We start from the raw sequence: 23,678 nt of genomic DNA, 5'->3' as shown, positions 1-23,678 counted from the left end.
GAACTGGAATAAAGTTACAGTGACATTGAATATACCCATTCAACCGGGATAAAAGATGTCACCGACAACATGCACCAGAGTTTGCAGCAGTCTTTTCTGTCAGTAAGAAAGGAAAACTATAATTTCTGTCTTCTAGAAGAGTGGCTGTTGTAAGGAAGTACTATTATATTTGAAAGAAAACACTTAGGAATCAAAATATGACTGTCCCTTTTAAAATTCTAGTAAATGGGCACAGAAAAGATAGTTGTGGGATTTGAGGCTCTGAGCTCAACTTCCCTTGATTATGAATTAGCAATGGACGTAAGAGAAAGGCTGCATTTCCCCTCCTGTAGGAGCTATCAGTTTTCTCAGATTATTTTTTTGTCCATACTTGAGAATTTCAGAAGTGGCACCAATCGGAGAACTGATCATGGTATTCTGTAAGTTTCAAGACTGAAGACTAACATTAAATGTAAGCGCTAGATTTTTCTGTATGCGCTATGGCTCCAGTGTCAGTAACTACTGGAAAAGTGTAGAGGAGCAGCAGAAACCTGCAGTAGGCCTCATCTCCAATAGGAATGAGCTGAGCCAGATCATAGGAGTATTGGCTCATATGTGGACTGTTTATTGTTCATCTGCTGTTTTTCAGAGACTGTTCTTGCACTTCCCCTCTTATACAGTACTTTTTTAGCACATAAAACACTTACTGAACATGAAAATGTCAATTTAAAGCTTCAAACTTAAAATGTAATTGGAATGATAGGCTCTTTTCTTATCAAGCAGAATTTCCTGCCTAGTAGACACTGGGTCAGCATCTGAACCAGCACTTTGTGAGTACTTTTTCCAGCATGCCTATCAAGTTCAATAGTGAATACAATTTAGCAAACTGACAAGAAAACTCGTAAGAGGTGAAAAGTTATGTAAGAAGCTGCTCAAAGACTTTATCCCAGAAAGAACAATACTATGTCTATATAGTTCCTGAGTGAAGAAGTACTGCCAAGCTTATTTAAAAACCTTTCTGTACATGGAATAAAAATTAATTACAAACGCACTTGCTCTATCTTTTCACACCATACTTGGAGAATAGTTATTTCGCAATGTTCCTTATGTGACTCTTTCTTCCTTTTGGTTTCCAAAAACTGGTATGTCTTCCGCACAATGAAACATCACAGTATTAGGATGACTTAACAGTGACATGCCTTGCTGCTTCAAACTGTGTTCTAAAACATTCGTTATTTGCTTGTCTTTCCTCTTTCAAACTTCATTTGGGAGAAAATTTTTCTTCTATCCATTTGAGACAAATCAAATTCTCATAACTTGGAGACTTTTTTCTGAAGAAGTTCAATGATTAGAAATACTCATATAAACTAAAAAGCCATGCAAGCTTCTCCTGTAGCTCTTTCTACAATAAAGCCAACACACAGCAACATTACTACCCCAATAAAAATCTCTCCATAAACATTTATATATCACAACCTGTGGCTGTTTTTGCGGTTTCTCTCATACCTTTTTTGTGTGCTAGAACAAAGCTCAGAAAAGTTAAAAAAATGTAAGTCACTTGCTTAAGACCTACTACTTATATTATCATCATTAAGGAAATAGTGTTAGAGCTTAAAGTCTTATAGTTGGGAATTGAGTTTGATTAGAAAGGAACTACAACACACATCTCAGTAATCTGAGTCATGTTTTCATTTTCAGCACCCTGTAGTACAGGATGATGACCCCTGTAATTCTAAATTAAATCTTACATCGCTTGCTCTAAATTGTTAAGCTTAAAAAGGTATTAACAGGCTGAAGTTTATTAAGTTCATAGTTTATTAAGTTCTAGATTATTAAATTCTAATACTAGAACTTGGTTGATAGTCATTATCCAGCAGTCAGTGGTGGGACACTAAAATAAATTCTGAAGAAGAGACAAGCAAATTAAAATTTCTAAGTATTTCTAAGTAGAAAAGCATCTAACGACCTCATTGTTATGAATGAACAACATAAAACTATCTCAAAAATTCAGGACAAAAAAAGCATAACTTTACAAACCATGCTTTATTTTACTTACAGTAACATTGCAGAGGACATGGGTCTGTATCTGACAGGATTGAGACAACTTTAAAAGAAGTGCAGTTCAGTTGCCTTCAGTTCTTTCTGAACAGGTAATACCCTGGTTCTCAATATGACATTTACTAAGACCACTTCCTTAAATAAATCCCAAAACATTGCAGAGATAAGCACAACAACTTCACAGACTTACAAGAAAACGTTGTGTATATAGAGTTTAACATCAGATGGCAAATACCAGATTGTAAGAAAGTACAAATGCAGTGAAACATCATGAACACTTCTTACATTTGAAAAATTCATACCTGGGTACACTGCCTGTTAAACTTCTTTCACTTGATGACGATGATGATGATGATCCAGGTCTCTGATCTGCCTTCCTCCCTAGAGTCTCTGTTGCACTAGTCTGAGGTTTTTTACCTTCCTCTTCTGGCTTTTTTTTTTCAGTATCACTTTCGTCACTGCCTTCTCCTAAGATGTCATCCACCTGCCAAAGAGTGGAGGAGCCAGTTTATCTTCCAGCAGACTACTCTGTATTAATCTTTCATAATCATTGAATCACTCTTAAGTCATCATTAAGAATATGCTTCAAGTTTCCTTGCCTTCTCTGTCAAAATCTAAATTAAACCCCAGTGTCTTCGACACAGCTTCTGTAACAATTCTAGCAATATTTTATTCCAATAAAGTATATTTATTCTATGATTAGCTTAAGGCAGATAGACATATACTCACATACAAGATAGTCACACAAGAAACTATTATAAAAAGCGTGCTGTCTTCTGAAATTAAAGGGATAGATTATTTATACTATTGTAACATACTGATGCATACTTTCTACTGGATACATTTTATATTATTATAACATATAGAATCATTTGGGCAAGGCATATTAAAATCTCTAGTAAGAACTCTTATATTTACAGGTATTCCTTGATACATATATAATGGTGAAGAAGTCAACTTCTAAATAATACAGTATGAATGAAACACCATACAAACCGCATTTTAACCCAACTACCTGATTGTGCTGATTAATAAGGACAAATCTATCAAAAGGCTTACATATTTTGTTAAATGATGGTTTGTCTTTTACTTTTGAGCAAGGAAAGGTTTATCAAGAGAGGGACAGAGGAACTGATATTTGTGCAATTAACTTGGAAAGTTTAACTGCTTGACACAAAAGAAGCGCAATTTGGCAAGGAAGAGTAAAAGGCCACGACAGGACTGACAGAGCCCCTGCATGAGCAGGAGGCAGAAAGCGAAGTGCTGGTTCACTTAACTTTTATGGGCAGTCTCTTAATTTCAAATCCCACTGGGCTCTGTGCTAAACAGCACAATACAGATGTTACCCATAGGTCAAACTTAAGCAAGATCAGGTGTTAATTATGCAACTTTACAGGTCAGAGTAAAGTTTCTGTGAGAGCTGCCTATTTTAATGCTATCTTCTACTGAACACTGCATTAATCTAGTTTTTACGTATGTGTTCCATTGTACCCTTGATAAAAACAATAAAAGCAATATATCTATAAAATAGTCTTAATTTCTAGTGAAGCCGAACAGCAAAAAAGCAAAACCAAAGTGTAAAGAAATATAGTAGTACTTAAAGACAGAGTTCAATTGAAATTCCAAAACAGAACAATCCTTTCCTAGAATAAGAATAAATACATGAAGTTAAGTAAATTTGTATTAATGATCATAGATCAGCAGTTATTTACTCTGTGAATAAATTCAACAAAGAATCTGGTTTTAATGGTGTAAAATGGTTTAATGACAAGCTTTCAGAATATCCAAATAGTTTCAAAGTAAGGGAATGGGGAATGTGTTTTTCTTCATAATTTTTTATCACTTAGTGTACTTATATTTATAATAATTTTTGTAGCTACCTTTCAACAAAAAGACACCCCAATGATATTTACCAGTAGCTTCTTCATTTGCAATTTAAGAAACACTAGAACATTTTACTGTCTTTTTGCAATAGAAAAGTAAGACATTACTGCTTTTTTTCCTCAGCAGTTGAAGTGCCAGAATAAGAGATCTTCATGCTCAAAAAGTATAATTTAAAATATTTTGCTTTTCTAAATACCTTATGGTATATTTTTGAGTGGGAGGTGATTGCCTTTTTCCTCTATGAATGGGTACTAAACACCGGTAGCTTTTTTTATTTTAGGCAGTAAACAGATTTCTCAGTTATATTCAAAGTCAGGCCTTTAAAATGAGAGCAAAACCAAACCCGTAACTTGTGTTTCCTAGCACTTGTGGTCTGGAACTATTTTCACCTACTGTTATCAAACTGCACATAGAAATATTAGCAGCTGCTGGTAATAACCTTCCAGTTTCAGGATGAAAGGCAATTATGTGAGAAGAAAAAGCTTTGGCTTGATGCTGAGCACAGTTGCTATGCTCAGACTTGAAAACCAGCAATTTAAAAACACCATGTGGAATTTACTTACAAGGAGTCCCATGGCAATCCCTGGAGGCTGCACAGGGACCCTGATGGGAAATTAAGTGGCAGTGCAGCCCCAATAGCTGGAGTTCCCAACGCTGCTGACAGCAATGGTTACAATGCCATCACAAGTTTTAGTTGCAGCCCTGGGCAATAGACTATGCTCCTAAAAGGCAGATCTGAAGGGACAAAACCAAAACCCACTGCCTCTGATAATTTGACCACTTAACCTCTACGAATGAAAAGGCAAGGTAACTGCAACCACAGCTGCACAATTCACTATATTTGGGCTTTACTACTGCAATTAATACTTTGACTAGAATGAAATAAAATGTCACTTAGAGATTGCATATCAATATTGTAATTAAAAAGCACTAATAACAATCCTGTATCCTTGCTTATGATTGAATGGGATTAATTCTTCAAAGAATGCCATTTAAAACTCTGAATTTCCTACCTGGAGAGCAATGTCTAGATTTGAATGGAAACCTCGTAAACATTCTTAAGATGTCTAGAACAAATATGTGAAACTGCTAAAAGAAGCACAAGATGCAATCCTTCCTTGATAATTAGGGTGCTTTGAGAGCTGACTTAAGGATTCCAAAGTTTTTCTAAAACATAAACTTTATTATGGAACAAGGGGAATGGCTTTCAGCTGAAAGAGGACAGATTTACATTAGATATCAGGAGGAATTCTTCCCTGTGAGGATGGTGAATCACTGAGCAGCCCAGAGAAGCAGTGGATGCCATATCCCTGGAAGTGTTCAACGCCAGGTTGGATGGGGCTCGGCACAACCTGATCTAGAGGAAGGTGCTCCTGGCCATGGCAGGGAAATTGGAACAAGATGATATAAATCCCTTCTAATCCAAACCTTTATATGATTCTCTGATTAATAGTATAATGAAAATTGCTTTCTTTCATTAAATTGGTAACACTTCACTGGTGCTGGAAAGAGGAAAATGCCCATTCCTAACTCCTAATTTGTGAAATTTAAATTAAACTCACATGAACTAGAAGTTACTGATTTTAATATTAACAATTTTTTAATTCAAAGACTCTAAAGAGAAAATGTCTCAAGGGAGATAATACAATCATTTATCCAAATCCTGAGTCAGGGACATCACTGGAGCCTGGAAGCTATGGCTTTTTCTGATTATAAAGCCATCCATAACTCTAATCTTCCTTTCCTTTATTCTGTTTTCAAAAGAAACCCTCTGCCAAAAGACTGTTAAATAGCAATAGGCCTGCAAATCTTCATTGTAATTTTTTTTCAAAGGGTGAAGTCTAAGATACTAATAAAAAAATTAGTAATACCTGTGTGGCCAGAATACAGTTATTCACCTATCCAGGAGGACAGAATCAATGGGAACCACTTGAAAACAAGAACAGCATTTCAACTCCACTTTCCCTGCCCATCAGCTGATGGCTGGGATGGACAGGAGACAGCCTGAGCCCACTGGAGGCAGCAAGTGTGGAACCCTCTGTTCCTTTGGTTGCAGCATTTCTAAAACAATGACACCCTAGCATACATAAGAGCTCCATGGCTGCTAAATGCAATGATTCTTCAATTTAGACTGCTGAAAATATCCATGCCAAAATTCCAGAAAAGGCTCCAACAACGTAAGCTAAGGGCCAGTGAGTAAGAGCACGATCTACAGCTATGCTTCAGAGAAAGAATGTGTTTTTAGTCTGTTACTGACCATTATTTATGAAAAGTTCTGCCCTTAGGTAAGGCAAAAAAGCAAGTAGTTGGAAGAGGTTTGTCCTGGGGTTCTTTGCAGGGAAGCAATCCTCTGCTGACGTGGGGAACAGAACACTGCCTCCTCAGCAGCAAATGACTTTTCAGGTCACTCTCCTAGCTATAAGCAACTGTGGATTGCACCATGACTTTATTGCACAGAAAGGAATCCACTTAATTTTTAAGTGGTTTTTAATTTTTTCCAAATTTGGAAAAAAGCTAATAATTTTTAACTTAGTGACTTAACTTTTTGATCTTAATTTTTTCTTCTGTATATGAAAACTTCATTTCACTTTTTCCCCTCAATGAACTGAAAAGCAAGATATTACCATCCATGTCTTCAAAAAGCTAGCAAGTATTTCAGTATGCTTTTGAGAGGTGATATTAGGGCAAAATACATGTGAACAATTAAACTTTCCTATAATAATAGACACAGTCTGTATTAAGAGATTTGGGCTGAATTTAAGTCACTTCGAAACAAAAAATTTTCTTATTACAAAGATGTCACTGGAAGGACAAGCTGTCTGAATTAGGTTAAGTTGTCCCTCAGTACATAAAATTTAAGGGAGAATCTGTGATGTAACTCAGTCCCATTTCTCCTGTGTAACCTCAGAAGAACTTGTCTTTCACATTCTGTCTCATCTGCTTTTTTTTTTTCTTTAGCATTAGAGCACTTGTTTCTCATTTCAAATTTCTGACTCAATTTTTAGAGTCACACAATGCATTTATTCAAATGTCCAATACCCCTTTGTCTCAACACTTCCAAGGCAGATTTCACTGTTCTCTACCACAATTACCACTGGCTCACTGAAGCAGGTGATGGATCAGAAATATCAGAAATGACTAGTCTTGTTCATGATTAAACAGAAGAAGCACTCTTCCTCTATTTAAATCTCCATACACTGAGAACTACCTTTGTCCTATCTTGATCTTGATAAAGGCATACTTCAGGTTACAATATCAAAGCTGGCAGTATTATTATATTTACTTTGGTAGGCTGAGAAACAGTTGCTCTAAACAGTTTAAGGAATATTACCAAACCTTAGAAAAAAGCTTTTATGAGATTTCTTTCCCATATAGTTAATTTAGAGATTGACTTGTATGTCCTGGATGACTACATGTAAATTAAAATGCATCCTGCTGAAACCAAAGCTGGTCAGAAAAACCTATACATTTATCTCCTTGCTCATTGCGTGACATCTCAGAGACAGCAGCAGCTTAGTGACCTTCAACTGCTTTTTTAAGCTGGGTTACTGCTTAGCTACACCACTTCCCTGTCCCACCTCATTTCATGTCTACACTAACACACAAGCAGTAACAGTACATCACAGCAGGAAAAAGCAGCTGCAAAGAGACTTTGGAGAAGGATCTCTATTAAATGTGTAGCCACAACCCGAGTAGCAGAAGACTGCAACAGACCAGTGGCCTGGAGAAGTTATGTTAAAGTATTACCATATGCTCTTTTGTGACCAATACAGAATTTCATAATCTGATGAACTGAACCATGCACTACTACTGCAGCCTATTGGTTCTATCAGCAAATTCTCTTCTGAAGAGTAAAATTTGTGTCACTGGGCCATCTTTCAAGTTTACCTCTACCTACAAGTCTTAAAAAACAAAACACCCATGCAACAGAACAGAAACTCAAGCTGCATGCTCAAGTTCAAGGGCCACATATTACTAAGTATCCTGATTTCACTTTAGGCAAAACTTCACCTTAAAGAAATGAGGCAGTGAGTGAATCCCCAGGTGATAGTCTGTCGCACTCAAATTCTGTTTGAGTCTTTTTGTAGAAATAAGCACTATCTAAATATCCAGAGACCAGAATACCTAGAGAGTCTGTTGATACTATACAAACAGAATACTAATGTACAGAAACTCCTAGAGGGAAGAGAAAGAAACAAGGAGAAAATTCTTATAAAAATACATCTTTGGTATACTTTAATTCACAGAAACTATCAAGTGTGCAAGATGAACAAAGGCTAACATCACTGTAGTATTTTCCCAACTGACAAAGGCCTGGTAAAGACTAGAAGTATCCATACCTGTTCCCTTTTTATTTAACACAGGTGGACATTTCAGGGATTTCAGATTGCTGCATGCATGCGTCCCTACAGCTCTTATCTTCCAAAACTTTAGAGCAACAGGTTAAAAAGCTGTAGCAGCCTACACCTGTACTGCTCACCTGTTTTAAAACTAGACAGTATCACACTTTTTGTTCTCAAAGCCACCCTTTCTTTTAAGTAGAAAGTATGCTTTGCTGATACACAGCAAAGAACAGCTTTGCCTTATAATTTTACAAGACTTCAAGAACTGTCAGTCCGGCTATTAAACTGAAGAACAGTTTTGCCAGAAGTTGTCATAACTTTCTTATTCCTATGATTTAGTAAGAGACATGCACAATCTAGGTTTCTTTAAAAATAAATTAATCTAATTTGCTAATGAAAGAACACTTGCACAAGTTGTTTAAACACAGTCACAAAATACCACTGACATATTAGGTTAGAAATCCTAACATTCTATTAAAAATGGCACATGGCAATTTAAGAGGGCACAGAGCCTAGGCTCTGAGTGATCTTTTCTGACACTTCAGTGCCAAGGGGAAGCATCAGTAGGAAGCTGCTAATGAAGTGCTGAGGGCATCATGACAGCAGTATGTTACTATCAAGGAATTACACAATTTCCAAGCTCCTAACCTGGTTTTATATTATTTAGGTTATATAAAGACACAAATTTGAGTAAATACAATTTAGCACAAAAATACTTAGTCCACTTGTACTGCTTCTAATCAGTCCCTCAGAGCAAGCCTTTTTTGGACATAAACTTCATTTTACAACTATTTTTTGAACACCAAAATACCATCAAGTGACCTCTTGACAGTATCAGCTCTCATGTAGTTTCACTTAAAAGCACAAAAGAATCTATGGATGCTAAACATATCTACTGCAGTGATCCCTCCATGAGCATTTTGTAGACGACAGCATACTGATGGCCCAAACGCAGTAAGCAATGGGATTCCTAGGTACCTAGCTAGGATGAAGTGTCATCTACTGCTAAAACTCACCTGCACTCTGGCCCAGCTGATACGTTTCTTTCTGACACAGAGAGGCAGCTCTGAATAGGTATGGACAAGTTTCCTCCATCAATGCAACTTGAAGACTGCCTAAATGGTTTTTGAAAGAGAATGGGAGAGTTCTCATCATATACTCCCTATTTTGTCTGGAAATACGTGCTGAACTGGTGGATGGAGTTTAAAATGGTATTTTTTTTCCTAATATGAGCTGTGATCCAGGTTTTTGCAGCCTGCATTTCTAAACAGAAAATCTCAGCTTTTATGAAAGAAGTACTAGGACACTAATCTACATATTCTCTTTCAAGTCATCCTCAAAGGCATTACTTAATAGTGTAGCCAACCTGCAAATACACTTGGTACATTATCCTTGAAAACTGCTGAGAAGCATTTAAGGCTTAACCCATTTGGTTATTCCATTATAATGAGAAAACAGAGTGGGAGGAAACTTGATTTGAACCAATTTCCAAACACTTCAACCTGAATTACAGATTATTTAAACTACCTTTGAGGCGCAAATGTGCTTCAGCTCAGAGGCAAATGCTAAACTTCTGAAATGCTGCAACCAGAAATACACTCTTATTGCACAGTCATGATCAGAAAATGTTGAAGAACAATAGCCATAAATATGGACTTTATTTCAGAAATGAAAAGAACCCAAGCAATCCTCACTCCAAAAAGAAGATACGTAAAAGCATAAAAAGAGATGCTGATATAAAGTGCACGCCACCCTCCCATTTTTTGCATCTCAATTTTCAAAGCTTTTTCCCAATGAATCCTTGTTATCACATGTTTTAACAATATTCTGTCTTAGCGCAGTGCTGGGTTTCACCATCCCAGGGTTAACTGAAAGCATACCTTTTGCTTAGAGAGACTGAATATTCATCACTACATACATATTTCAGAGAAAAATAAGGGGTTTTTTCCTTTTCAGAGGTTGAACTCCTTAACTTATTTTTCAGCAGGATATAAAGCTGTTCAGAAGTCACAGTCTAAGTGAAATTAAAAACATTATGGTGAGAACAAAAGACAGACAAAAAACTGCTTTCATTTACCTGCATGCACAAGCTTTCTGCAGTTATCACAGCTACAAAGGAACTCAAACTATTGATTTGTAGAGCAACTGGAATGCAGTAGAGTTTACTAGCTCAAAACCACTGCTATAAAAACACTAATATGTTGTGTTCAGTACAGATTTATTCACACAGACTATGAACAAACCCACCCCTAAGATGGGTAAGCCAGCTTGGATCTGCCTTGACTTGCTAATTTTAACTTAGCATTGGCAGACATCAGCTGAAGTATGCATGAAGTATTATTTATCAGTGAACTTCCCTCCTCAATAAGCCTGATTAGCTTGGTTTATCATAAGAACCAAGAGATAGTTATCAATGTGCTCAAGCTAACAAAACCACCTCAAATAATAAGCACTGGAGAAAATTATTTCTGGTTTTATAAGAAATTTAAGGATGACAGTGAAGACAGAGCAGTTTTGAAACAGTTTCTACTGAACTGGGCAATTGGACTGCATGAGTCCGTACAGACAAGCATGTAGCTTTTAACTGAAGCAGCGCTGAAATATGAGCACTGTGTATGTGGAAGCATCCTCCATAGCAAGCCTACTCAGTAGCAAGAACTAGGCATGGAGTAAGTTAAGGAAAAAAACCCAGAAGCAATCCATAATACAGTGAAAGATAAGCCCAGCAGCTGAAGAGTAGTCTGTTTCTACAACAAGCTCAATATTAAGGTGACTGAATACCATACAGGTTCTGATATGATCTCTGTATCATGGTATGATAGCTATACCCAGTCCTCAATACCTCCGGGATGAAGCAAGTTTGACGTTGGAGCATTGAAGTATCTGGGATAGGCAGCTGTCTGCGTTCATCTCAGAGAAAGCAGTATCATCATATTTACTACAAGGAGTGACAGGGAATATTGTCCAGAGCTGACTGTGACCCATGGCAATTAGAAAGTGCAAGCTCATATACAAACCCTACAAGAATACAGAGTAACAATGGTGTTCTCTCAAGATCTCAAATTAATGCCACTACTGTAGCCATGAAAAAATTACTGCAGCACAGCCATTCGGGTAATTATTTGTTTCGCAACTCATTGCTGCAGAGAGTTTTGTACATCAATAGGGGCTCTAGTTTTGCAGCTTTTCCTAACCTCTGTTAAAGTTGTACATGGAATGGAAATAGTGGTGCTGACACAGGAGCTAGAACACTCAGAGCTGAAGGACTACCACGCAGAGTAGCTGTATTCAGTGTGCCTGAAGATGGTACCTAAAAGAAAAAAGACTACCGAAGCAGAGATGTTTTCCCTTGAAAACGTCTCTGAAGCAAGCAAATGCAATTAAGCATAAGTTAAATTTAACAGTAAGTCACCTTATGGTAACTGATCAAGATCAGCTGATCAAAAAGTAATGGTACAAACAGGACTGTCCTTCAATGCTATATATAGAAATAACCCTGCCTTTGTGCTACCAAAATGGACTTGTATTTCTATCACCCCAGAATTTCAACCACAAATTAAGTTTACTAGCAGACTAGCATTATATAAATGCTTGCAAAGATTCTTCACAGCATTTAACATACATTATTCTATACTGCATATCTATATTTCTTTGTACATTGAAATACAAGTATCAGAAGATCTTGATAAAACAAAAAAAAAAAAAACAACCAGCTATGACAAAAACAGTTCAGACTTGAGCAGACACCTTTAAATATCCCTCATGGAGAGTAACAGCTCAAATTTAAATGTTAAAACATGTCAGACTTGTGATGAGGCTCAATCAGGCCCTCTATGCAGCTGCTCAGAATTATGAGGGATCAGCTTGCAAATTGTTTAACATGGCTCACACAACTCGTTTTTAACTGTGGCCAATTAGTGTTGACAGCCTAGCTGCATTTCATTTAGCATATGCAGGTAGATGTATATGTTAAAATAAGGTTATTGAACTCTATTTGAAGAGGTTTTGTGCCATTTTGTTGAGTAAACAAACAGCTGAAAAAGGCTTTCAGCTTCTCCTTACTAAGGCCGGGCAGAGACATTATGTACTACCAGAGTCGGTTGAAAAACCTTCACAGAATGTATGAAAAAGCATTCTTCCCTGCAGAATAAACCAACACCTTGTATATACATTCTAGAGGTGGAAGTTTTATAGAACTACTTTCCATTTCATATGGAGTAACATTAGAATAACACATTTGCTATAAAATCAGGCATATTTTAAAAGCCAGAAGTCATTCATATCTTTCATATCTGCAGAATCACAGAGCTCAGGATTTATCCTTATTTGCATAATAATTTTTATTTCATGCTTAACAGAATGATAGCAACATGGAAAAAGAAGCAATTCTCCTGAAAACCCAAGCTTACAATGAAATAATGCTGTGAACACCTTTGGGAGAATGGCCGAGGATCTGAATCAACTGTTGACTGAATCAGGAAAGTATGAAGACTATGTAAGATGGCAGAGGCATCAGACCAATCTTGGACTAAGTTTCCCCTGTTTTTTTACTGACAATCCATCAATCTGATTGAGTTTTATCAGATTCCTCAAAAAGAAGTTAGTGCTGAAGCAAGCATGGCTACTTCTTTAGTTGATGTCCACTTGGTGCAGCCCATTACTAATATCTATTGTAGCACAAATATTTGTACTTAGCTTATGAATAAAGTAGGCATAATAGAAGTGAAGTCTCAATAAAAAGGAGGTAATGGCCTGAAGTCATGCCAGGGGAGGTTTGGGTTGGATATCCGAAAAGGGTTCTTCACCCCAAAGGGAGGTTGGGCACTGGAACAGTCTCTCCAGGGAAGTGGTCAGAGCACCAAGCTTGATAGAGTTCAAGGAGTGTTTAGACAACATTCTTGAGTACATGGTGTGACTCTTAGGGATGGTGCTGTGCAGGGCCAGGAGCTGGACTTGATGATTCTTGTGGGTCCTTTTCCACTCAGCTTATTCTGTGATATGTTTTCTTTTATTTTCCCCCTAACAGCCTCACCAGCCAAGAACTTGATTGATCATGTTCATTTTGCTCAAAAGTCTTATATTTTAATTAACAACTTGTCATGACTGCCATTAAACTAATTCTTACATATACAGGTAGTATCCATTTTTATCTACAAAATGCAGCTATTTATACCATGTGTCATCTGAATGCCAAAAGGTTACAGTATGTTTCCCATATTTTCTCATGACACACAAATTCAAAAAAATAACTCTAAAATGAAAATAAGACATCCAAGTACATAAAAAAATTGTGTTTAAATAGTACTTTCTAAGCAACCTGTGCAGAAAAACAGAAGTGATCCACAATTGATTGCCTACTTGAGATAATATCAACTTTGATAAAAATCCTTTTCCTATTTAGGTAATGACTTGTCTCCTTGTAAAACATGGTATTACATAAAAAGCCTCTTTCCAAACACTTCTAGAAAGTGCTAAGCAAGCTTGAACCATGATGCCCTCTTAAAACTAGCATCCAATCAGCTCTATGCAATTAGTCCATAAACTAATGGTCGGTAGAGAAATATCAGACCGAAAAAATAGGCAAATGTATGTTTCACATTTTGATAATCCATTTGAATCTCACTAGCCTTATCTACACTACATATATTTTAGTGTTCTTTCTATTAGGTGAATAACAATCAGAGTGTCAATGTTTCTGGTCAGGATGATTTACAATTTAAGCATGACCAATACCAATTTCCTAAAAAAAAAAAAAAAAAAAAAGGTGTTGACATCTTCTGCATAGCTGCTTTTCAGAGTAGTTCCCATTTTCTGGTAGAAAATTCTTCAAAGCAAAACATAGGCATAAACAAACTACTGATGGCCAGCTTCTTTTAAGTGCTCATCTTCTTTCTCTCCAATGCACTGTACCTGTATCTTAACTCTATCCTGCTGATTCTCACTGTCAAACTATTAAAAATAGTATTGGAAAACTTTACTCGGTTTTCTCTACTAATCCGATGAGATATGGGTGAAATAATTGCTTTAACATTAATGCTCAATTACTTCTGTATTATTTAACCATATTAGAGAACAGTGAATGTCAAAATTGTAAAACAGGGGAGCAGCAATAAATATACTTTCCTTCTTATACAACTGTTTTAAGCGATGTTCTTTAAAAAACCACATCACATTTCTTGATTCATCAGCCAGCCATCACTTGTTCATGAAGACAAACCAGCAACCTGATTCCTAGCATTGCACCCTCACCATTTCCCTCCAGAAAATTCATCTCCCAGTGAAAGAATGCAAGCAGCACATGTAGTCTGGCTGGGTTAAGCCATTTGGTAATAAGCACTCCACAGAGAAAACAAAAATCTGTTGAACATGGGGGCTAGCAGGGATGTGAGAGTCAGCATGTGCAGGAAGGTGACAATAGGGCTGTCATTAAGGAAACAACATGAGGAAGCACCAATGGACTGAGACCAGCCAATCTGAGTCTCCTCAGGTCTGCTGATATCAGAAGATGCTTTAGCAAATCCTTTTCACAACAGTCTCTTACTGTCTCAATGAAGAGCAGCACTAATACTTTCACTAATAGTTTTTAATTGTTTTTACAAGTCCAGTTAGAGTGAAAGCTGTCTGACAACTGCAAAGCAAGACCTCATCACTTCCAAGGGTCAAGGGACTTGGATGATAAGCACTAACAATAGCAAGCACACACACAGGCTTTTTTTTTTTCCTTCAAAAAAAGGTACAATTTATAAGAAGCTAACCAAATGTAGCATCTGTACAATTTATGACACAGTACGTGCTAAGGTGTCAAACAAGAAAATCTGTATGAGAAACGTAGTTGTGGAAATTCAAAGAACCATTAATGTGGAAGATAATTTTCCAAGGGAGCCTAGGCAGCTATTATTTGCTCTAGAGACCACATCCTCCACATTAAATTAGTACTTTTTAACTAACCAAGAGGCTAACCACTTACTGAGATAATAGTTTTCAACAATCTGAAGAAGAAAAATACTCCCTCCTAATTTACTGCATGGTACAGTTACTAATGTGAAATAAAAACCAGAAATTAAGGGATAAATTTGCTTAGATAAAAGCAAAATGCAAAGTGACAAAATGTAAGAGCATAAGTGGCCTTATGTAAGAGCAGAATGTTGCAATTTCAGTCTTTGTATATGACATATAAATTACAATTCAGTTAAAGGAAAAGAATGCGCAGAATACGTCCCAAATCAACAGAACCATGTTAATGAGAAAGTAGCTCATTAGGCAATTCCCACTCAAGAAAAATCTTTATACCTAAATGCACTCATGCACAGAACATACCTTTGCAATGTGGTCACTTTGCAGCTGCTGACCACATGTCCCAACCAGATGGTAGGAATCTCTGCAGCTCCACTAACTGAAGTGAGAGATGGGAAAACTAGAGGTCGGACTGGTATCAGATTCACTCCCTCTCTTCCCCTGTCCCAAGTCCCAAACTGAGAGGAATTTAAACCAGCAAAATATTTTACCTTAGATGGCAGAGACAATGACACTTGACAAGACACAGATGCTATTCTCAAACACCACGACCAAACCACAGCAACAAACACAAAAGCTTAAGCATCGTACAGCTAGTAAACTATGCGTGCACAGCTGTTCCAGAACATTAGTAATCCTGGGCCATCCCGGATGGGAAGGTACTGCAAAACAGACAGAAATCTTTCTGCCTTACTCAACTTGTTTAATTTTACTGCCTTACTGAAAATTCCTTTTCAACTTTCTTCCCACTGGTGAAACCCCTACTGGCATCTGTCGAGGACTGGTCCTGAAAGCACTGACACATATGAAGACCTATGGCTATCTGCCTTCTACTGTTACCATGGTTGTAGCAGCAGCTGAGATAAGAGCAATTGAGAGCAGGATCTTGAGCTCAGCTCAGGGTAATTTCTTTTTTCTTCATCACTGACATTTTACAAATGGAGCATCTTAGATTCTTGCTATGCATTTCTACTATTTACATGGACTGGTGAATTAGAAAGGACCTGAAAAATAACAGAAGGGAACTGTACTGACAGCCATTGCTCTAGAAGGAACAGATTAAAATAATTTGTAGCCAAAAGGAAGAGAGGAATGAAAATTCTTGACCTTGTTTACTTATTTCATGGTCAAGTCATTTATCATACACAAGAATGTCAATGTAATTATGAAAGGGACATTTATTAAAAAAGGGGAAATCTTTAAGACTACATAAAGCTGACTCCATTTTTAAAAGAAGCTAGCATGATGCATGAGGCTAAAAATCACCTTTTGAGTCTGCAACAAATACTCATGAAGAAAGAATGCATTTTCCAGAAAAGCAAAGTCAACGTCCATCAGGAAGCAACGGTATGTAAAAACAAACAGCTTATTTATAACACATAGGACACAACACTGTTGGGATTAGATCAACCTCACTAAATAACTGTGCATAATGCTACCCCAGTCGTAAGGTTCTCTCCAAATATAATTTAGTTATACAAATTTCAAAGAAAATGATTCCTAATGAAAAGGAACTAGCAATCAGCTCTGAAGAAATAAGCTCACAAGATGATCCATGAGTAACCTCTGGGAATGAGAGCTGCATGGCATCCTGTTATGAATGGAAAGACACGTGTACGCCTTCATGTGGTTTGCATATCATTCCCTTCCTTTGCGCAACTTGGTTTAGCTAATACATCTTATTTTTGGAAACAAATAAGAGTCATTTGAAGCCTGGATTCCACTTTCTGGTTTTTTTTTTTTTTTCCTTAGTAAACTACAGCAGATCCACACAACATTGTAGTGACTGGTAGGTCAGGAGCTTCCAACTATCCCTGGCAAAGGATGACAATGACACACAGTCCCCCCCGCAAGCAAATCACAAAGGCTCCTGCAGGTGAGTGAATCCATTCCTGCTGAAATGGGGAAAAAGAAGAGCTGCAGACAACCCAACTCCCAAGAAGGAGTTTCTTCTCCCTACAGGACAGGCTTCTGCTACAGAACTGAAAGCACCTTAGCTATCTACCTTTGCTACTGAAAGCAAAGGTAGACAACTTCCTGTAAAGTGATAGAATTGATCCTGAGAAAACAAAAATCATCCTGGAACAACTATTAGGGACAAGAGGCTTCTAGTTAGTTACTGACTGCATTTAATTGAATGGAAACCATTTCTTTAAGGATTTTTCTTTGGTGAAGATTACAGCATATTAGATACAATTCTATATAAATAGCATTTTTATGGAATGATCTTTTGCAGGTTATATAGGAGATAGCCAGTTATTTAGAAGAAAAATTATCCAGTCCTGTATAAGTGACTATAAACAAGCTAATCTGACTGGCAGCTTTTAATTCTGCTGCCTTTACCATCCCATAATGGAGACAAACAGCAGCAATCAGCTGGAAAGCACCTTTGTCAGGCTAGTACAGAAAAAGGGGAAAACATTCTCTCGACTGTGAGGCAGCAGCACCAGGAGGCTGCACATTTCCCAAGTAGGGATACATTCATTATGCACGTACTCTGATTTGGCAATTGCCCTTTGAATGGCAATTCTATTACACTGAACACTTTTGTGCTTCCATTTTTCTAAAATTCTAACAGTCCTTCATGTCAGAGGGAAAAGAAGCTACCATTGGACCTGAGCTCCCAGATCTTTGGCACTGAAAAAGATACAAAAGGCTAAGTGACCTTAAACTGCAACCCAACAGCTGAAATGCTATTAATTTCCTTTGATTTACTTGGTATGCATAGCACAACTGCAACTGAAAAAATAGAAGACAAAAAAATTTATGTAAGATCAAATTTTAAGAGATGCTTATCCACAGTGGTTCTTCCCAATGGAACAGTAGAAGAGCTACAGCTTTTTTACTAGGAAAAGTGACAAACACACTTTCAAATGGTTAAGGAAAGAGAGGGATTTAATTTGGGAATATATAATAATTAAATTCTTTTTATCAGCTTCCATTTTGATACTTTCAACAAAACTCTCCCACATATAAACTACCTGGGGTTGTATGGCCTTTCACAGATTTTTGCAGAGAAAAAGCAAGACTTTCTTCAGATGTTAACTGCAAAGGAGTTATTTATTGCTAGTTATACCCATAGAAACAGTATATATGAATGCCTGCATTTCCTACTTAATTAAAAAAAAAAAATCCCAGTCCCTAAAGCTAAAAGACTGCTTTTGATCTTATCTGAATTTGTCAGAGAATTCAGTAAAAATACTGAGGATGCAGTTTTAAAGCATCAGCCTTCACTCTTATTCCCAGCTCTTCCCATCATCTGCCTGCTCCTGGCACTAGCACTCATGCAGCAGCAATAGCGGGTTATTTCTGGAAGCTGGAAATGGTCTTTCTTGTCCCAACCAGCTCCCTGATCTGGCTTGCCATAGGGTCCCATGATTACCAACAGTGGCTAAGGGCAGAGACAGCTGAGCCTGGAGTGGCTGCAGTGGACTGCAGCGAAGTCCCACTGCAACTTGCTTTCCCTCTCCTTGGACCACATACTCCTAACCCAAACAGCCTCAGCATGAGCACCCGAGAAGTGGAGCAAGAAATTACTGCTGTGACTGGAACAGACTCCCTTGCTCTGTCCAGGTAGTCTGCAGTCAGCTGCAGCTCTTGTGGCTGCCATAGCCACTTGAATACATACAAACGAAGCAAAAGCATTTCTGTGGCAAAAGCAGAAATTTCAGATCTCCTAGTGACAATCTGATTCCACATCTCCTAGTGACAATCTGATTCCAGAAAGGTTCTTACCTTTTAACACGTTTTGATAAGAATGAGGTGGGGGCAAACACCTTTCTATGGAAGTTAAAGCAGTCACAGTGCAACCAAAGTGAACTGGGTCCCCATTAGCAAGGCTTACTAAGTTTATTTTCACTTTATTTGATAATGTTCCTGACAGCAGACTCTACTGTGTACACTCCACTAAACTTTTATATTCTATAGACTACATTACCACACGTTATCTGTTTCCTAAGTGTACTCCCACACAACGCCATAAAATCCTGCTTAATTACTTGTATTACATTTCTTCTATGTGAACACAACACCTTTGCTAAGGTGATGCTAGCAGTCCCAAGTTTTCCTTGCCTTTTATAGTCAGCTTCCAGGAGACAATGGTCTGCTGGCACTACCATGTACAGTTCAACTTGCCTGATATATGCTCTGTGTGCACCCTTCCTCCATGTCTCAGTGCTAATATTTAATCCCTGATAAAATCATACTGGGAAGCTAAAATACCAGAAAAATCCCATCCTGCTTCTGCAACAAACAAACCCCAAAAGTACCCCCCTACTGGTTCAGCCGCCCAAGGAACAGAGACTTGGCACAAGGGAAAACTTTTGGCAGCAACTTTTACCTCAAATCGTACTCCCGGAACCAAAGCTAATCCAACAATGAAAAAAAGAGTCACTGGAATTTGGGCTTATTTTTTCTGAAGTTCATGTAGTCTAGTTTCCAAGCACAATATGTTGCTTAAGCAAAAGCATAATTTAAGAACAAATCATTGTAATTTAAGATGTTTCTAGTTGTAAGAGAAGTAGAAAAACTTTAATTTATTTAGTCGTAAACGTAGCAGCAGAGAACAACCAACCACAAAACCAATGGTGCCAAAAGATTCAGACTTTTTAGAAGGTTCCTAAATAGTATCTTTAAAAACAGAACAGTAAATACTTTATGCAGTGATCTGAAAAACATGCACACTTCTTTTTGACTCAGTGCACACACTGCATCAGTACTTCATTAATATTTTTCAAAAGCCACATGATTAGAAAAAAAATGTTAGTACATAAAATCATAAAGGTGACCCATAATATCAATTGTCTTTAAGTATTATTGACAATAGAGATGGAAGGCACAGATGGATTCAGAGACTGGGTATCATGACAAGGAGAAATACTGTTTCTGTGAAAGTCTGAGATAAAATGGGCAAAATACTTCAGAACAAAAAGCAACAGAAATCAAAAGTTGTCAACTCCAAGGTAAGTTTACCAGGTAAAGTTAAAAGCCTGAAGTTACCTGAAATTCAAAGGAGATCATCCCAGCAGTTGCAAGTTATGGGACATTTCCCCAGAATACCAGCTTAAAGTTCATTCCAAAGTCCATCACAAATTTACCCTGTACTGTATATATAAAGTCTCTTTCTTTTGTTGGTGAAATATGCAGTTCCCTTTTCATACTTTTATTAAATTTTCTGAAGATAGCTCAAAGCCTTTTATAGCTAGAACCTTGGGATGAACTTACTGCCAAGAACATGGCAAGTTATATGCTCCTGTCCCCACCCCAATGAACTATCTAAGCTTGAAGACGAATTCAAGCACCAGGGTCACTAGATTTTATACTGAAGTCACATAAAGGATAACATGAAAACATGGTGCACAGTGATAGGTAATTTTTCTTCTATGTATCATTTAATATTATGTAAGATGGTGGCTCATTCGAAAAAAGTACATATAATGTTAAGTGAAAAGGAGATTCACAATGAATTTCAAATAATGTGCTTTTGTATGAAAGACATGCAGCTCACTCTGTAACAGAAAGCTCCCTTCACCTGCAAAACAATTATACCTCTGACTTAACAACACTGCAATTACATGTCTGTAGAAAATGAGGCCCCATGCTGTCATTTGTCTCCCCAATCTTCCATACAGTTTGTGCGTTTTACATCTGCAGACCCCTTCTCTCCCATCCCACCACTGATTTTTGTCCACATTGTTTTTTGAGATTTGTTGTAAAAACGAAGCAAAGCAAAACAACTCTAAAGTGACACATGGCAAAGCTATTTACAGAGCAAATTCGATAACATGTTTAATGTGAAAAAGCTATTCTTAAATGAAGTTCTACTGTAAAGGTGTACTTACACACCACAGTATTCTGATCTGCTTTGTAGAACATAACTGCATTTTAGCCTGAGCTGCACTTTTGTCTGCTGTGGCTTTTATTTAAAGTTACTGTAGTGGCATACAAGGTCAGTTCACATACATGCATAATTTAATGAAAGTCAGAACTTATGTCATGTTAAAAATTTGTCAGAATTACTTAAGCTTACCTCTTTATCCATACTCTCTAAATCCTCTTTACACAGAGTGTACAGGGGCATTGTTTCAGACATACTTGGCTGGCGTTTCCTCTTAGATGGACCAGGCTGCTCTTCATTTTCACCTGCTGGTAGGTCATCTTCTTCAAACATCTGCTGTTGATGTGGCTGAACAACTCTGAAAAAATTTAGGGGTCTCACATCAGATAGATTTACTTGGTTCACAGCTACAAATAAAATCCTATAAACAATTTATGACTGCCATGTATCTACAACTTCCCTTAATAAAGCTCTGCATTCATCAACAGGTCAGTCAAGTCTCCTGATTAATGCTTTTATTTCCAGTCTGACAGCTAAAGATTTTATTTTACCTTTGACAAGGCACTCACTCTCTTGCCTTCGCATTGTTCTTTTACATAACCACCGAACCTTTCTTGCTGCCAAGAGCTCCAGTAGTTGCAGATGCGTTGTCCTTAAAATACATTAATATTTCTGCACAAGTGGAGTTTCTCCACCACTTGACAAATTTATTATTACAAAGCAATGCTGACATTCTATTTCTCAACCCTACAGACAAGAGTTCTGCATGTAGAAAGCACTTCTGCAGTGCCAGTCTTCAGACATTTCCCACATGCTAAGCCTGGATAAGATGCAAACAATCAATATTTCTTTTTGGCTAGTGTATTGAAATATGGTAGCTTTTTCTTTTAGTCTGTATTCTGTTACATTGTTAATTACTGTACTTAATTAAAACAAAAAGGAATATCAAAATCTTCATTAAAATGGATAAAATAATCATAGCTTCATGGAAATTGCTTTATGATAGTAATAAAAAGAGAGACTACATGTATAACAACAGCAGGAGACTTCTACCCTCCTTGGGTAAATTTTTCTGTGACTATTATTTTAAGTACTAAAGACTTCTAGAAGCTAAAATTACTATACAATACAGATCAACTACAGTACTGGTCTGTTATATTAGCCTCCTGGAACAAATTACAGCAGCTCAGTACCACCCAGCATCCAATTCAAAGGTCATAAAGCTCATGGGCCACAAAATATTTATGTTAGCCATAAGACTGTGTGTTTGGAGAATGACTATGAAAAGCAGGTATAAAAGCAACTGTATTTGAAATCACAGTTTCAAGATGCAACTATCAGGTAAGAGACCATCAACCTGTTTTTGAGAATGACTGTGACTGAAAAAAGGTACAGTGTAGTCTCTGCAGACAAGAGTTTTTATGCAGAATGGCTAATTTTCATCAAGCCAGGATTTACAAGAATCAGCTTTAGAGCAACAGTCCCCATTAAAAAAGCAACTACTAACTTATGCAAATCCAGTCAGCCATAGGTAATGTCCTAAAAAATTGTTTCTCCTTTGGTGAACTTGACAACTTCCTAAGAAGGTTATCTAAATATCAAGTGTTTTTTTTTATCTCAGTACTTAAATTCCAGAATGCATGAAAACTGAAAGCCCTACAAAGCTGTCAATTTTCCTCATTTTGACAGCCTGTATTTAGGAAATACACATCTCTCTTCTCAGATCCCACGGACAGGTGTAGGAAACTTGAAATCTTGTTTTGAATGGGAGGTTGCGAGGGAAAAGAGCCGAGCCACTGCTACGATACCCAGACCTGCACTATCTGCTGCAGAATACCCCCAGCAGCACAGCACAACTTAGCAGTACAGTAGACATGTGCCCCTTTGTAGTCTCTTACTCCTGTACAGAAGAATTTCTTGTGAAGCTTAAACAATTTGGATGCTGTGAAAATGAACTACGCAAACTGGCTTTTTGCTGTTTTCTCACCACTGCTAACAGCTTTTGGGTTGGGTTTTTTCTCCCCTCTACTATGTTTTCTATTTTAAAGATCACACTATTTTCTTTTGCTAATTAATTGCTCTCAGACAGTAATTTTCATAGGTAGATGACAAAAATAATATGGCATTGCACTATATTTTCCAAAAGGTTATTTTAAAGTATGATTTCTCCTTGCCTTTTTAATATATAACCTAGGCAGGAAAGGTGGCGATGCCATTCACAGTCTTAGCAAAACAGAGATTGGCAAAACAAAAGCTATAGACATCTTACACAACTTTAATAAAAACATGACAAGCTTGACCAGTCCAAGAATTGCCGAGAAGTTATATGTAGCATGACAGCCAAGCAGATTTTCTTAGACTAGAAATAAATCCAGCATATTTTTTAAGAATACATTGTCACATGGTTGATGAGAACATCTCCTTTTGTAGAATAGAGTGTGAAATCATACTTGACTACATTACACACAAGTATTAGCCGGAAAATAATTGTATAAATAACTTTTAAAGGTTTCTGTCAGATGTTTTTTCCAGTATTTTCCCACTGCTACTAGATAAGAAACACT

General features: G+C 37.2%; 1 protein-coding gene across 4 annotated transcripts in view; it reads right to left on the bottom strand.

The window, feature by feature from the left end:
• Positions 1–23,678, bottom strand: part of CTDP1 (CTD phosphatase subunit 1) — a 94,022-nt gene that overhangs the window by 28,102 nt on the left and 42,242 nt on the right. For 2 of the 4 annotated variants that reach the window (XM_041464302.1, XM_041464305.1), the window contains 2 exons: positions 21,307–21,472; positions 2,340–2,521 (listed from right to left, as the gene is read on the bottom strand). In XM_041464302.1, the coding sequence (XP_041320236.1) occupies positions 2,340–2,521; positions 21,307–21,472 (348 nt within the window). Of the gene's footprint in view, positions 1–2,339; positions 2,522–9,361; positions 9,380–15,581; positions 15,658–21,306; positions 21,473–23,678 lie in introns of those variants that run through there. The other 2 variants (XM_041464303.1, XM_041464304.1) reach the window with 2 other exon arrangements.

Source organism: Pyrgilauda ruficollis, unplaced genomic scaffold (genome assembly GCF_017590135.1).
Source record: "Pyrgilauda ruficollis isolate IOZ18807 unplaced genomic scaffold, ASM1759013v1 scaffold178, whole genome shotgun sequence".
Lineage (NCBI taxonomy): Eukaryota > Metazoa > Chordata > Aves > Passeriformes > Passeridae > Pyrgilauda > Pyrgilauda ruficollis.
This window is presented reverse-complemented; position numbering and strand designations above follow the sequence as displayed.